Source organism: Giraffa tippelskirchi, chromosome 11, assembly GCF_054371585.1.
Source record: "Giraffa tippelskirchi isolate mGirTip1 chromosome 11, T2T-mGirTip1v1.2.pri, whole genome shotgun sequence".
NCBI lineage: Eukaryota > Metazoa > Chordata > Mammalia > Artiodactyla > Giraffidae > Giraffa > Giraffa tippelskirchi.
Genome location: NC_137285.1, coordinates 57,380,492 through 57,396,930, shown reverse-complemented (window position 1 = coordinate 57,396,930; position 16,439 = coordinate 57,380,492). Strand labels below are relative to the sequence as shown.

At 46.1% G+C, this 16,439-nt stretch overlaps 1 protein-coding gene and 1 long non-coding RNA gene across 5 annotated transcripts in view; both read right to left on the bottom strand.

Annotated features, from left to right (window-relative positions):
* ARHGAP10 (Rho GTPase activating protein 10) overlaps window positions 1-13,767 on the bottom strand; it is a 358,841-nt gene extending 345,074 nt beyond the window's left edge. For all 4 annotated transcript variants that reach the window (XM_081544290.1, XM_081544292.1, XM_081544291.1 and 1 more), the window contains exon 1: window positions 13,381-13,767. In XM_081544290.1, the coding sequence (XP_081400416.1) occupies window positions 13,381-13,534 (154 nt within the window). In that variant the 5' untranslated portion in view covers window positions 13,535-13,767. The remainder of the gene's footprint in view (window positions 1-13,380) is intronic.
* On the bottom strand, window positions 3,473-7,448 carry LOC145527036 (uncharacterized). The gene is made up of 2 exons (XR_014069420.1): window positions 4,721-7,448; window positions 3,473-3,864 (listed from the first exon to the last, which is right to left on the bottom strand). It is a non-coding gene; the product is annotated as an uncharacterized LOC145527036 (long non-coding RNA).
* Window positions 13,768-16,439: the final 2,672 nt, after the last annotated feature.

Below are 16,439 nucleotides of genomic sequence, written 5' to 3'. Positions count from 1 at the left end.
TTGTTTCCCCATCTATTTGCCATGATGGGATCAGACGCCATGATCTTAGTTTTCTGAATGTTGAGCTTTAAGCCAACTTTTGCACTCTCCTCTTTCACTTTCATCAAGAGGCTCTTTAGTTCTTCGCTTTCTGCCATAAGGGTGGTGTCATCTGCATATCTGAGGTTATTGATATTTCTCCTGGCAATCTTGACTCCAGCTTGTGCTTCATCCAGCCCAGTGATTCTCATGATGTACTCTGCACATAAGTTAAATAAGCAGGGTGACAGTATACAGCCTTGATGTACTCCTTTCCCGATTTGGAACCAGTCTGTTGTTCCATGTCCAGTTCTAACTGTTGCTTCCTGACTTGCATATAGATTTTTCAACAGGCAGGTCAGGTGGTCTGGTATTCCCATCTCTTTAAGAATTTTCCAGAGTTTGTTGTGGTCCACACAGTCAAAGGCTTTGTTGTAGTCAATAAAGCAGAAGTAGATATTCTGCAATACACACTCATAAAAGAAATGAATACCTCCCAAGCATAGCCAGAGGAGAATCCAGAAGCACCTCCGCCTCCACAGCCGGAACCAAGAACAGCTCCTCGTTCCCACCAAACCCGTTCCTCTGGCTGGACCACTTCAGCACACAGCCCTCACTGCCCAGGCCAAGCAGCCAGGTGTCATTTCTGATGCATCCTTCCTCAGCCGCCACACCCAAGCGCCCACCAAAGTCCCAGAATCCTGACTTCTTAACAGCCTGCCTCTTCTACCAAAGTCTTGGGCCTCGATGAGTAAGCGCCCACCCTCCAGGCCTGCAGTCCTCAAATCCATTCTCCCAGTTGCAGGCTTCCGAAACCTTTCTAAGACGCAACTCGGATGTGGTCGACCCCCTGCTCAAAATGTCACCATAGCTTTCCACCGTCCTTTGAATAAAGTGTCTGAAGTCCCTGACCTGCTTCACCAGACCCTTCCCGCCCTTGCCCCCGCACCGTAGACCCCTCTTCCTGCTCCCCATCCCACAGAGGCTCCCCCCTCCCCCGTCCCCATCTCCAAGCCCCAACCCATCTGTGTGGTCCTGTAGCCACACACACGTGCTCGCTCTTGCCTCCCGGCCACCCGCCGGCATTTCACTAGGCAGGGAACATCCTTCTTCCCTACCCGCAGCATAGACCTCCTTCTGGTCTCAGCACAGAAGTTACCAACTTCTTTCTTGTTTTTTTATAGGCTGCACCTTGCATATATAGGATCTTAGCTCTCCAACCAGGGATCAACGTCATATCCCCCTGCAGTGGAAGACCAGAGTCTTCACCACTGGACCACTAGGGAAGTCTCTGAGAAGTTTCTAATTTCTTGAAGTCTTCCTTGAACCCCTCAACCAGTTAGTCCTATTAACTATGGCCACAGTATCCCATTCTCCATTCTCACTCAACAGTGTGAATGACAATGCTTAATTAATCTTCTATCTCCCCCATGAGAAGTCTTAACTTCTGCATAGATATACCAAGTCTCTTTACTGCTAACCCTCTAGCAACTAACCTCACAACAGGTTGAGTTCAGGAGCTTCAAATGACACCTCTCGTCCACTGTCATAAATGAGATTATTATAGTGATGACTAAATAGTAAACAGATTTTTAAATTTTTTTCCTAGACTTAGAAAACACATACAGGGCTCACTATAGACCAGGCCATTTTTTTTTTTTAAGTGCTTTACAAATAATTTAGCAACATTCAGGGAGATAAAATTACTATCCACATTTGACAGATGAGGAAATTAAGGCACAAAGAAGTTAAGCAACGTCGCCCAAGGTCATGCAGGAAATGGATCTGACTTCAAACCTCATGATCGGTAATATTCTGGCTGGGCTGCCTTTGACCTGCATTTCACAAAAGAAAGAGAAATCTGTCCGAGTGATAGAAGGACTATCTGCCAGGTTCTCAAATACAAGAAATGACGTGTCGCTGACCCTCTGCTCCCTTGTCCTTCCTTGGCTTTGCTTCCAAAACTTTCAAGCCAAGATCTTCAGTAACATGCGAGATTTCAACAACCTGTTACAGAGGGTTTCTCCTGCTTAGTAAATGAGAGGCCTGTATCAGCCCTGCATTTCAAAATATCGTGAGCCTCAAAGACAGAAAAGAACATGTGTTCTCAGACGATTTCCACTGTTACTACAGGTAAAGCCACAACTAGATTCAAATTCAGCCAAAGGAAGTCATCCTCTAACAACGATAATGATGGTAGGGAGTGGAGGGGATGATGGTGATGATGACAGTACCTACCACGGGCCAGGCAGAGCTCTAAGATCTTTCATAAGTAACATGAGGATTAAATATCACTATCCCTTGAGGTAGAGTTCTCGGTATCTCCATTTTACTAACAAACAGAAAATTAGCCACTGAGGGTTTCAGTAACTTGCCCAAGGTCACCTAGTCAGTGGTGGAGCTAACTTTATAGTCAGAGAATTTTTTTAAAAGCACATTCTTAATGAGAGTCATAAATATATCCAGTATTCAGGCCAGATGTGACATCACTCTGGCCAAACTGACTTTTCCTCCAGTCACATACCCAGTCGTGACTCGTCTGCTACCAGGTGATGGAACCTCGGAGCAAAGGGCAGACAGTGCCTGCGGGTGAACCGGGCAACAAGGAAGGAAAACTCACACTCCCCGTTGAAATATTAAGTGGCACAAGATTAACATCTTCCTCAGAAAGCATGGGGAGGAAATTCTAGTCTGACCGGGGAGGCGGGCCTAGCAGCAGCAATGCAGCAGCGATCCCAGCAGATCTTGGGGCTTAAAGAGATGCCTGCTCTTAAAATGTCAAGTGTCAGGGGTTTTTTTCAGTGCGCCTGTTTATTTAAAGAGACGGATGTCAAACCTTACTAATTAGAAAAGCATCCCCCTGGCAAGTCTATAAATTACGTCCCCACATTTCCTACATTAGGGTAATTAAATAAACAGGCTGTTTGCATAGAGGCCTATTAAAATACCAACCAATGCCTGCCTTAAAAATCATGTTCATCTGACCTAACCAGACTGACAGTTTCCAGAGTGCTTAAAGAGCACTGCGTTTATGAAGATGATCTTTTTTTTTACATGCTAATACTGGAAATCTAATTTCAGTGAAGCAAAAAGGCCCTTGAAGATTGTGTGACTCAGGCCAGTTATTTTTTCCAATTCTGAAATTTAAACTGATTTGTTCTGATCGCCCATGCCAAGCTGGTAACATTAAATATCAAACAGAAACTTTACTAAATATCTTTAAAATTCATGAATTCGTTATCTATTGGTTATTAGAGTCAGCGTTTGGATTTTTTTTTTTTAATTTATTTGGCTGCACTGGGTCTTAGTCACAGCATGCGGATCTTAGTTCCTTGACCAAGGATTGAACCCAGGCCCCCTGCATTAAGAGCACAGAGTCCCACCACTAGACCACCAAGGAAGTCCGCAGAGCTAGTATTTTAAAGTTTATAAAAATAACAACAAGGCTTTCATACTGAATAAATTCTCCAAATATATTGTCTCACAATCCAAAAACTGGGTGTAAATAAGGTACATCACAAAACACCTTAAGTTATTTATGAAGTATCTATGTAACATCAGTTAACCAAGTCTTTTTAAATGCCACTTGTAGGAAAAAGGTCAAACTCAATGAAATGGAGCTACATGTATCCACGTGGATAAATCTCACAAATAGGATGTCAAGGGAAAAAATGTTGCAGAAGAACCCATATGGGCTTCCCGGGTGATGCAGAGGTAAAGAATCCACCTGCCAATGTAGGAGATGAAAAAGACGCAGGTTCAATCCCTGGGTCAGGAAGATCCCTGGAGAAGGAAACAGCAACTCACTTCAGTATTCTTGCTGGAGAATTCCATGGACAGAGGAGCCTGGCGGGCTCCAGCCCATAGGGTTGCAGAGAGTCGGACATGACTGAGCACACATGAACATATGTAGTATGAATCCATTATATGATGTCTAAAAACATGCAAAGCATACTATCTTTTATTTAGGAATGTGTGCAAATGTATTAACACATTATTAACTGGAAACGTATTAATACGTCTTTTGTTACCAGAACATTATTGATCGGAAACATACCAATATCACTTATATAACAAATCGATGGCCACAGCCATTAGTTTCTGCAAAAACCCTCCAGTCAATAATGAGTTAAAATACCTGGGAATAATGTATACCAGATTTGAGATAGTTGCACCTCTTCAGGGAAAGGGTGCCATTGGGAAGAGGCAGACAGGAAGCTTTTATTTCAAAGCTGAAAAGCAAATACAGAGACGTTTAGTATGAGATTCTCTGTATCATTTTACAGTTCTAAACTGACTCAACATTTTTGCAAAGGAAAAAGCCTAATACTAAAATACGAGAACAAAGGACTTCCCTGACAGTCCAGTGATTAGGACTCCATGCTTCCACTGCTGAGGGCTCAATCCCTGGTCAGGGAACTAAGATCCTGCAAGCCCAGTGGTGTGGCCAAACAATATATATGCTGCTAAGTCGCTTCAGTCGTGTCCGACTCTGTGCGACCCCATGGATGGCAGCCCACCAGGCTCCCCCATCCCTGGGATTCTCCAGGCAAGAACACTGGAGTGGGTTGCCATTTCCTTCTCCAGTGCATGAAAGGGAAAAGTGAAAGTGAAGTCGCTCAGTCATATCCAACTCTTAGCAACCCCATGGATTGTAGCCTACCAGGCTCCTCCGTCCATGGGATTTTCCAGGCAAGAGTACTGGAGTGGGATGCCATTGCCTTCTCCAGCAATATATATATACACACACATAAATACATATATGTATATACACATATGTCTGCTGTGCTTAGTTGCTCAGTCATGTCCAACTCTTTTCAACCCCATGGACTGCAGCCCACCAGGCTCCTCTGTCCATGGGGATTCTCCAGGCAAGAATACTAGAGTGGGTTGCCATGCCCTCCTCCAGGGGGTCTTCCTAACCCAGGGATTGAATCCAGGTCTCCCACATTGCAGGCGGATTCTTTACCATCTGAGCTACCAGGGAAGCCCATATATGTATACACACATATACATACGTATATACATATATATATAACAATTTTGTTATATACATGACAAAATTAAAATTTACTCTTCTAAAAGCTGGGGTGAGAAATGGAGAGAAGAGACACTAAGAGAAGGGAAGAGATGGAAATTAAGAGGCAGGGAGAGAGAATGAAGGAAGGAAATGATACTTTTTTGAGTAGACATCTGCAACTAGCAATTGTTCCTAAATCAACCCAATCTCTGAATATCTGCGCTTATTACACAAATTAACAATCAGTTTTACTTAGAGTAGCCATCCCAGGTGGCTTTAAATTTTAAAACATGGTCCTTGGGCTGAGCTAATAAGCACAGTCTCCTAACTGAATCGTGAAATGTATACACTTGCCAGATAAGCAGGTCTTACTGTAGTAACTTCCCCTAACAGAAGACTGCAGTTACACCCCTTTAGAGAAACAGCTTACTATTGTGGTTAAGGGTTTTGGAGTCCAACAAATGTGGGTTCACATTCCAGCTCTACCACTGACAAATTGTGTGACTGGAACAAGCTGTTAGCCTCGCTAAATTCAGTTTCCAAATCTGTAACAGGGGGTAAATAACAACATACCTCATTGAGGAAGTTTTCACAATAAATAAGAGAATTTACCACAAAGTAAACCAAACTGTAAATGCTTAATAAAGGTTAGCTACTATTGTTAAAATCATCTAAATGACATTCATTTTAAATAACAGTTTTTGATTGAAGTTGTGAACTGCCTATTAGTCTCTGATATGTAATTCCATTAAAGTAACCTAGTAACTCCAACTACTGAAGCTAGTGCTCCTGGAGTCTGTGCTCCAAAATAAGAGGAGCCACACGTCGCAACAGAGAAACTGTGCAGAAACGAAGACCCAGCACAGTCAACAATAAATAATCTGAAAAAAAAAAAAGGAACCAAGCAAAAAAAAAAACATCCAGAATCATAATCTACAAATATCTAAACACTCTCCTACAAATTCTGAAGAAAGCCAACTTGACAAGTTTTCTCTAAACAAGTTGTAGAAAATCAAAGGCAATACAAGATAATACTGCATCCCAGAAAGCAGTGCGTTCACAGCTACATTTCTAACATTAAACTTTTAAAAAGTGACAACAGACACCATAGGATATTAACTATGGTAAGACGTAAAGTGACAGTGATAGTCACTCAGTCATGTCTGACTCTTTGTGACCGTATGGACTGTATGGCCCACCAGGCTCCTCTATCCATGGAATTCTCTAGGCAGTAATACTGGAGTGGGTAGCCATTCCCTTCTCCAGGGGATCTTCCTGATGCAGGGATTGAATCCGGGTTTCCTGCATTGCAGACAGATTCTTTACCCTCTGAGCCACCAGAGAAGCCCCACAGTCAGAGGTAAATACTTGGACTTATTTACGATCACAGTTAGCAATCACAAGCACAACTTATAGTACCTAGAGGACTATACAATACTTGCATCTCCTTCGTAATTCTTGCCTCTCAACCTCTCCCCCCAAAAATAAACAAAATCAAAAGGTGATAAATAGCTATTGGAATCAGAATTCAAAAGAGCTTCTTTGGAAATCTGTCCAGGGGACTCGGAGTATCGTTTGGCAGAAAATAGGTTATGTAACAACTCCTCCAGACTGTCCCTTGCTGCCCTGTATAATCCTGGTGGATTTCCCACAGCAAACACTGTCCACTAAATTGTTAAGAGTCTCCTGCATGTTAGACACTAAAATGAATATCCTCTAAAAACAGCATTGTGATTTTCAACAATCTGTAGGCTCCAACCTCCGACGATGTTATCCTATCTTCTCAAGCAGAGCTCTTCCTGCCCTCTTGGACTCTGTCTTATCAATTCCCTGGATGGCAGGCCTGGAGCTGCCTGCTTGAGCCTTAGTTGCAGACAACTGGGCTAGATCGCCAACATTCTTAGTGACACCTTCCACATCACCCTCAGGCCTTTGTGAATCAGAAACAAATTCTGGGATATACTCTCCCAAGACACCACCTAGCTTTGATTCATCCACTCACAACCTGCCAGATTTCTTAGCATCCTGAGCTCCATTCAAACTTTGGAAGCCGTACCAGCCTTTGATCACTTAATCTTTCTTCTTGGTCACTGGTCACAATGATTTGGACGAAGACATTCTTAGGGATAATGGGCACTAAAGATTAGACGCTCATCTCTGGGCCAGAGCAGCCATTCTGTGGGACAAGAAAACAGCCTGCATACTAAAACGCATACCTGCAAATTAGACAATACATCATAACTGGTCACGTTTGAGTGCTTGTTTGAAAAGAAAAAAGAAAATGGAGTGTTTCACTTTCTGACCATACTCTGCGGCATGCAGGATCTTAGTGCACTGACCAGGGGTTGAACCTGTGCCCCCTGCAGTGTAAGCACGGAGTCTTCACCACCAGACTGCCAGGGAAGTCCCATCATCTCCACTTTATGGATGACAACACAGATACAGAAAAGCTAACCAACATGACTAAGGTCCCAGGGTGAATGAGTGGCAGCGCCCCAGCCATGCTCTTCACCTCTTATACTACACTCTCTCATCAGCCATGTTAAAAATTAAAACACAAAAATGTCGTCCTCTGCCTTCTCCCTCTTCCAGAAGTCAACGATGCTCTCTGGTCCCCCACCAAAGAACAGAGTGAAAAGGAGGTGGTCAAAGGAAGCTCAGTAGAAGGCAGCAAATGGGAGGGCAGGGAAAAAGCAGTTCGGCAGGGAGACCTAGAGCAGCAGATGACTCACTGACCAGGCCGACATTCCACACAAACAGGGCTGGCTGGTGGAGGGCGCCGAATATAATAAGAACTACTCTAAATGGAGACAAGGACCACCTCTGCAGTGAGTAAAGCATTGAAAGCCTTTAAACCCTGTCTGGGTCCACATTCCAGATCAAGCCTGATAAGAATTCTTTTCATAGCAAGTCCACCCTAGCACTAGAGACCAGGCCACTAGTAAAACCCCAAGTGAGAGTTTAAGACTTACCCTCAAGTGATGCCCTGACCTGTAGGGGATCCACAGTAGTTCCTTTGGGGCAACAAATACAGATGAGTATCCTCTGTTCAGGGTAAAATTATATTTAATTTATTAACTTTTTAATAGCATTTTACTTCCAGGCCTGTCTAAATTCCATTTAATCAGAGCATCAGCCCCAAATTTACAGTTATCCCACTTCATCAAAATCAGGATGTTGGAAATTCCCTGGTGGTGCAGCGGTTAAGAGTCCACGCTTTCAATGCTTAGGATCCAGGTTCAATCCCTAGTTGGGGAACTAATCCTGCAAGACATGTACTCTGCTGTGCTTAGTCACTCAGCCATATCCAATTCTTTGCAACCCCACGGACTGTAGCCCGCCAGGCTCCTCGGTCCATGGGGAGTCTCCAGGCAAGAATACAGGACTGGGTTGCCATGCCCTCCTCCAGGGGATCTTCCCAACCCAGGAATCGAACTGCGATCTCCTGCATTGCAGGCGGATTCTTTACCAGCTGAGCTACCAGAGAAGCCCACAAGCCATGAGGAGCGGCCAAAAAAACAAAAAAGTTAGAGTGTTAGGTAGCAGAAAACCCAACTGAAACTGGCCTATCATTTTGTTGGGCTTCCCTTGTAGCTTAGTCGGTAAAGAATCTGCCTGCAGTGCAAGAGACCCAGGTTCGAACCCTGGGTCGGGAAGATCCCCTGGAGAAGGAAATGGCAACCCACTCCAGTATTCTTGCCTGGAGAATCCCATGGACAGAGGAGCCTGACGGGCTACAGTCCATGTGGTCGCACGAGTCAGACACGACTTAATGACCAAAGAGACAGAGAGCCAGAGGTAGGCATCAGGCACAGAACCATCCGTGGCTCTCATTACAGCATCAAAACTCCAGACTCAGTTACCACTCTTCTCCAGTGGTCCTTATCTTGGTTCTACTCACCCTCCCAAGATGGCGGGAACACCTCCAGGCTATACAGACAGACATCACAGAAGGCAAGAACCCTTCATGAGTTTCCTCTCTCAAAAAAGAAAACCTTTTCCAGTGTCTGCAGCAGACTTCCTATCAGGTCTCCCTGGTCAGAAGTGAGATACCAATCACTCATTCCTCTAATTACCAGCCCAGAAAACAGGTGTACCATGCTGAGTTGTTAAGAGTTCAGCATTTCTCAACCCTGACTGCATGTTTTTACAGCTCCCTAGGTGATCCTAATGGTCAACCAGGATCAGGATTGAGAACCACTGAGTCAGGCTAACCAGAAGTATCCCTAATCACCTTTCTATAAGTCATTTGGGAAACAGCGTAGACATCTGAACAAAATTTGGATTGTCAGAGAAAAAAAAACGTTAGCTGGGCAAACAATAGCGCCTACACAACCACTTCACACTTGTGTTTTCAAAACAGTTTTGCACACATGGTTCAAGCTCAAGGCTATAGGCAACAGCCCCGTTTTACATATGAGACTAAGGCTCAAGTTTACTAAATGAAATTCTTTTAAGTCCTCCAAATCTCCCTATGCTTCCATGCAATGGCAACCTGAGAAACTTCCCCAGAAGGAATTACCACATGAACCATGTCTCTGGAACAAGAAACATAAAGACAGCAAAAGGGAACTTTGATGTTCCTAAGAAAACCAAAGTAAAAATCATTAGAATATCAAGGCCTAAAAGAAGTACCAAAACCAAGACTTGAAAGACTCGAGTTCTAGTTCTGGCCACCAGTAACATGATTCTGGTCTGTGATGAGAGAAGGCTAATGAGGGCCCCTGCAAGTCACACACACATACACACACGCACAAACCCCTGGACAATCTGAGTTTACTAAAGAGCCTGCTACTCAGCTATGTAAGTGCTTAAGAATTGTAAGGACTATCTGTTTAAAACATACATGGCTTCCTCTAGCACAGAACGTAGTCTCTCAAGAATGCCTAATTATAAACTTTACAGCAAAAGCATATAAGGCTTATTGCCATTTCTGGTAAATACACATCGCTATGAAACATAAGCATCTGAAACTACACAGACATCACAGGAAAGGCTTACAAAAGTTTAAACTGTATTGAAAGAAGACACTAATTATTCTAGAAAGGAGTGAAAAAAAGTAAAAGGGCTAAAAAAGCCATCTAAACAAAGAGTCCATTGAACTCAATGAATGATCTCCAAATCCAACACATAAATCAATGATCCCAGACTCTCCTCTCTTTTGCTCCTCCCCACCCCCACTGCTATCTCCAAAACTACCCCCCATACGTAGACAGACACCAAACCGTCCCTCTAAAACAGCTCTTTCCCATTATGTCAGGCTTCTGCTGCAAAACCCGCAGTGATTCGCCACAGGATAAAGCCCACATTCCAAGCCCACTTTTACGGCTTCAAACATCTGAAACTGACCTTTCCACCAATCTCATCTACTCCCTCAAATGAAATCACCTTTCTGGCCAAACTGGTCTCCTCATCCTACTTAGACACAAGGGTCTGGTTTCTTAGCAGCTGTTTCCAATCTGACCAGGTTCTACTCCTTCCTTGAAATACCAGAGTTCCCAAACTTCCACTCTAACTTGCAACATGCTCTTCTTTCTGCCCAAGTCAGAAAACCTGTCACTGAATCTCCTCAATCTTTTAACCTGTGTGTCTGTGTATCCTTTGTTTCTTCCAGAACTAAGCACAATGCGTACAGGAGTTCAAATGTGTTTCCTAGATTGAACCGAATTTAACTACAGGACAGTAGCCTCAAGGACAAGGGCCTCCACATGGTTTCCTCTTTGTGTCTCAAGCCCAATACTTAAACGGTAGATGCAAAGTATTTGTTGATTGGCTACATAACTGAACTCAGTAGTAAACATTCAGGCCCTACAGAACTCATCTCCAACTTCTTTAATCATCTGTGGATTATTATTACATTCTTCACAGAAGTAACAATTTGGTCCTCAGTTTTGTATTTAGAAATGTATTGGTAATAGGGGTGTTTACATAATTTTCAGAGATTACGCATTCACAAACGACCAAGACATTTAAAAAAAAAAAGCAAAAACAAAGTTACATAAACCCAACAAGTATTCAGTGAATGCAGGAGGCATCACACAGGGCAATTAAAAGCAGAAACCACTTAAACGCACAAATCTGAAAATGCACAAAATGCCATTTTTGCAAAACAAAGCTTAAAATGTCAGAAAACACAATCAGTCTGAGCTAGTTGATTGTTTCCCTTTCCGTAGCTTCTCCCTCTGCCTCAGGTCTCTCCTCGACCTCTTGACTCTCAGATGTTCTAGAAAAGCTCAACTGATTATGCCAATGATTGACCTCGACTGTAATTTCTAATTACCTAATCAAGTCACTGCTGAACACTGCAGAATCTTACTGATGCCTCTAAGAAGTAGAACAAGAGAAACAGAACACAAAAGTGACCTGCCTAATTTTTCTGCAGCCAGGCCCTACCAGTGAAGCGAATTACACTCAGGTGTCCTAACTTACATCCTGTGATCTTAGTCTTGATATGAACTCCATGTGAACTTTATGGAGCAAGCTGGGCAAAGGCCAGGTCCTTCCTAACTTGCCTGCGAGCTAAAGCTGTGTTTCTGTCCTTCTCTGGAAAAGGGTTTAATTACACAGAAGGAGAAAAAAGAAATTTTGGTTGGTCTCTAAAGCATGAGCAGAAGTTATGTTTCTTACAGTAAAGGACAAGAATCAAAAGGATTAGGGAGTCAATTCGCAAATGCCAGAAAGTCTACATTCTGGAGAGGAGGGCTGACAGCTGGGCCCCCAGATGCACTGCCTGCTGCTGGAACACAGGCGTGTGTCCTGTTGGCAGAAGAGCGAATAAGCAGTCACATAAATAGCTCTCTACCAATGGCCAAACTGGCTTTGCCATCTGCCTCTCTGCACACCAAAGCCTCGCTCCTCATACCCCTCGAGCCAGAGGGAGCTGCAAGAGCCAGTGAGAAAGGACACTCTCCCAGCCAGCGACACTAGTTAAGACCAAGCTACAAAAGGAAAGAGTCCTTTTCCTCACGTTCACTGCACACACACACACACACACACCACATCCTTTTCATCGCCTCCTCTCTCCGTTTACACCTACATATTTACAGCCCCTCCCTACCTCCGTCCCAACACACACACACTCAATGCCAAGACACTGGAGAGCCACCAACCCAATATGCCCACCAGCCACATGTCCCAAAGTGATTCCCAATCCTCATTCTGCAACACCATAGAGGTCACAGAACCAAAACGAACCCTGGTCATCACCCAGAGAAGTTGAGTGCCTTGCTTCCAAAATTAAAGATGGCTCACTCACTGAATTCTTCTTATGAAATCATATTTCTTTCAACTCATTCATTCATTGAATTTGCACTGTTCCAGGCTCTGGGCTGGGTACCTGGGACAATTTCGTCAGTACGTTTCCATCTTCCTTAATGCAAAATGGGGAATGGGGGGGGGGGGCGGTGACATGGGGTATTTTTCCCAGTCTGCTAAAAGAGGGAAACGCGAACACTCAACGGGCATCCTCAGGATGGGGTATAGGTTACATGTGTGCTCAGGCTGCCCGGCTCCTCACTCAAGCTAACTTTTTCCTATTTCCAGCTGCATCACCAACTCAGTATTTCAGCATGCATTTCAGGCCACCTCCCTCCTAGAAAAGCTCTTTTCAGACGCTATATGCGGATACATCTCTTATTTTCCTGTGGCCACTTCTGAGTTGCCCAAAAGATGGAGACGAACAGGATTGGAAGACATCAAGCTTGGCGGGGGTGGAATTCCCTATTTGCAGGCAGGGCTCACTGGGCCAGAGGGCAGGCTGTCTGCTCAGCCTCACAAGCCCCAATCTCTGAACCCTCCTCGGCGCAGGAGGAGGGAAGGAATTTGCACAACGCCAGGTGGACTTTCGGGTTTAACACAGTAAAGCGCCTGGGACGAGACTGTCGCAAGGGATCCGAAAAAGACACAGAAAGGGTAGGGCTTAAGGGACTTCTGAACAACTCAGCAGCTTTGCAAAGAATCCTCAGGCAAGTTCTTCTGAAGGATCACGAGACAAGACCCGTGAAATTGATGTATGTTTCAGACGAGACAGAGCAGCTCTAGGGGGCAACAGAACCCGCCCGCCCGTGGGTCGGAGAACGCAGGCACTGAGGGCGCCCGGTCGGAGCGGCGGGTCTGGCGGGCGGCAAGCTTACGCGCATGGCTCCCGGCTCGGGCCGCCGCGCAGGGGCAGGGCCGGGAAAGGGACTCGCCCCCGGCTGCCCCGTGAGCCTAGGAGGAACGACCCCGGGGCCTCGCGGTGCCGGATGAATCCCCTGATCCTTCGGCTGCCGGCCCCAGGCACGGGACGGTCGGTGTCCCTCCGGCAGAGGCTCCTGCTGGCCGCGCCCCGGGGCCCCGCTTACTTTTGGTCGCGGCGATGAGGTTCTTGCCGTCCTTGATGAGCTCTTTGATGAACTTGTTGGTCCTCTCCAGCTCCGCTTCGTGGGCACGGATCCTCTCCCGGAACCACGGGCTGTCGAGGTAGCAGTCGCTGAACTCCAGGGGCTGCAGCCCCATGACGGCGGCGGTCCCCGCGCACAGCCCGAGCCGGGCTCCGGGGCGAGGTGAGGGGCCGCGAGCGAAGCAAGCGCCGGAGAAGCTAGGAGCCCCGGGCGTGCGGCGAGAGCAGCGCGAACATGCCCGGCGGAGGGGAGCCGAGCCGCACGCAGCTGCACAGCGGCAGCGAGCGAGAGCGCGGCGCCGGGATCCCGGCAGCCCCCGCCGAAGCTCGGGCGCCACGGCCCCGCCCCGCCCGGCCCCCGCGCCGCACGCCCTCCCGGAGGCCCGGGCCCCGCCCCGCGCGCGCCCCTGTCTTTCTTCTCCGCCTTCCTCCTTCCTCCTCTCCCTTCCTTCCCTGAACGTCTCTTCCTTCTTTTCCTTCTCTTCCCCACGCGCCGTGGCCCCTCCTCTTCCTTCCGAGGCTTCCTTGGTGTATAATTTCGCCCTACGGCTCACCTCTAGCCCCAGGCGCGAGCGCCTCCCCTTTTCTTGGCTCCTCTCTTCGGAGTGACTCACTGTCGGCTCCCCGATGCGGGGAACTTGACCGGGACCAAGAAGGGGCGTCTTCAGAGCATCTGTCATACTCCGCAGCCGGGCGACTTGACTCTGAGGTCTGGCTTGCTGGGGTAGACGATTTGACTCCTAGGTTTCATCCTCCCGGGGCGGACCCTGAACTGTGAATGGACGCACACACAGGGCTCTTTTTTCCGCATTCTCGGCCCTCGTCTAAAGTAAAATGCGTGTAAATCTCCACCTTAGATTGAAAGCTTTTTAAGGGCAAGGAGCATTTTCTTGCAGGGCGGACAGCTGCTCTTACGCTCTTCTGTGTGATCACACCGAACGACTTGGTGTAGGGAAGAGGGTGTCAGATCACAGGAGAGTCGTTTCTTCTGTAATCAGCAGATTAAATTTGCCAGGGTAGGTAGAGTCGATCTTTATTATGCCAAAAATGAGCACCTGAAATCAATTGCCAGGGTCTCTGTGGTTTTCACCAGGTGGGCGTGACGATCAAATGAGAATTTGTCGGTGCACCTGAAAAGGGGTACTTCTCAATGTGTCCTCAAAATGTTAATAAGACATTCTGAATGATTGAAATCCTTACCTCAAAGAAACCGATTGTTCATTAGAGTAACTTAATAATAGCACCTAACAGTTTATTAAGGGCTTCCCTGGTGGCTCAGTTCGTACAGAATCCGCCTGCAATGCAGGAGACCCAGGTTCGAACCCTGGGTGGGGAGAGCCCCTGAAGATGGAAATGGCCACCCGCTCCAGTATTCTTACCTGGAAAATCCCATGGACAGAGGAGCCTGGCAGGCTACAGTCCATGGGGTCGCCAAGAGTCGGACACAACTTAGCAACTAAACAACAGCCACAGCAGTTTGTTAAGCAATTATTATCTGCCAGGCACACACCAGGAACTCTACATTTTTACAAGCTCAGGAACAACATATGTTTACATATATAGGTTCCCTTGTGATGCTACTATCACCAAGGGACTTCAAAGTGGTTCTTTAAAAGGTACAGATTGCTAGCTGGGTAGTTGAAAGGTACAGATTGCTAGCTGGGTAGTTGAGACTCTGAGCAGTTTGTTGTAGGAGTGTTACTCTCAGGAACTAGTTCAAAAAGCCTCCTACTCAATAAGCTCTTTTTGTTACAAAACAGCCTGCAAGTGGCTAGCCCACAGATTAAACAGATACACATTACTTTAATGTCCATCCTCCAGAGAGTTCAAAATGTTTTACAAATAACTTTTACTCCTTGAAAAGCCTAGTGCTGGCTATAATCAGCAGGGGAGCTGGAATCCACAGAAAAGAAAAGAGGCAAATAAAACAGGGAAAGACAAGAATAGGAGGGATGTAAACAGTCGGCTGTTACCAAACAGCCAAACACTGACAGGCATCCAATCCTCTGGACGAAATCCTAAACCTTTCCTCATAAAAAGGGGCTGCTGACACCTCCCAGTCAACATTTGAGTCAGCAACTTCACTCCCTCGGCATAAAACCAAAAGAAATGAAAACATATGTCCACACAATGCTTGTTCTTGGTAACAGTGTCCATAATAGGCAAAAAGTGGGCTGAACCCAAATGTCCACCAGCTGATGAGTGGAAAAACAAAATCTGTATCTATACAATGGAATAGACTTCCCTGGTGGCTCAGATGGTAAAGAATCTGCCTGCAAGGCAGGAGACCTGGGTTCCAGCCCTGGGTGGGAAAGATCCCCTGGAGAAGGGAATGGCTACCCACTCCAGTATTCTTGCCTGGAAAATTCCACAGACAGAGGAGCCTGGTGGGCTACAGTCCATAGGGTTGCAAAGAGTTGGACTCAACGATTAACACTTTCAAATACTTTGACATACAGTGAAATGGGCCTTCCAGGTGGCGCTAGTGGTAAAGAACTCTCTTGCCAATGCAGGAGGCCAGGAGACACAGGTTCAGTCCCTCGGTTGGGAAGATCCACTCAGTATTGTTGATGGAGAAGCCCATGAACAGAGGAGCCTGGCAGGCTATGGTCCATGGGGTCATAAAGAGTCAGACATGACTGAAGCAACTTAGCACGCATGCACATATAATGGAATAATTCATCTACAATAAAAAGGAGTGAAGTACTGAGGCATGCTACAACAGGATGAGCCTTGAAAACACTACGCTAAGTGAAAGAAGCCAGCCACAAAACACCGCGTGTAATATTATTCAGTATGAAGTGTCCGGATATAAACTGGGAGTGGGGTCAAGGTCTTATTGAAGGAGTCATTAAACAGTGAAGAGAACAATCAGTAGGGTTGGCCATCAAATAGCAGATGGGAGCAGAGGAATCCAGGCAGGAAAGCAGCCTGTGGAAGCCCCTGGGATGGGAGTCTGGCACATTCTGGAGACTGAAAGAGAAGGTCAGGCATCAAGCCCAGTAAGGGAGGGAAACTAGC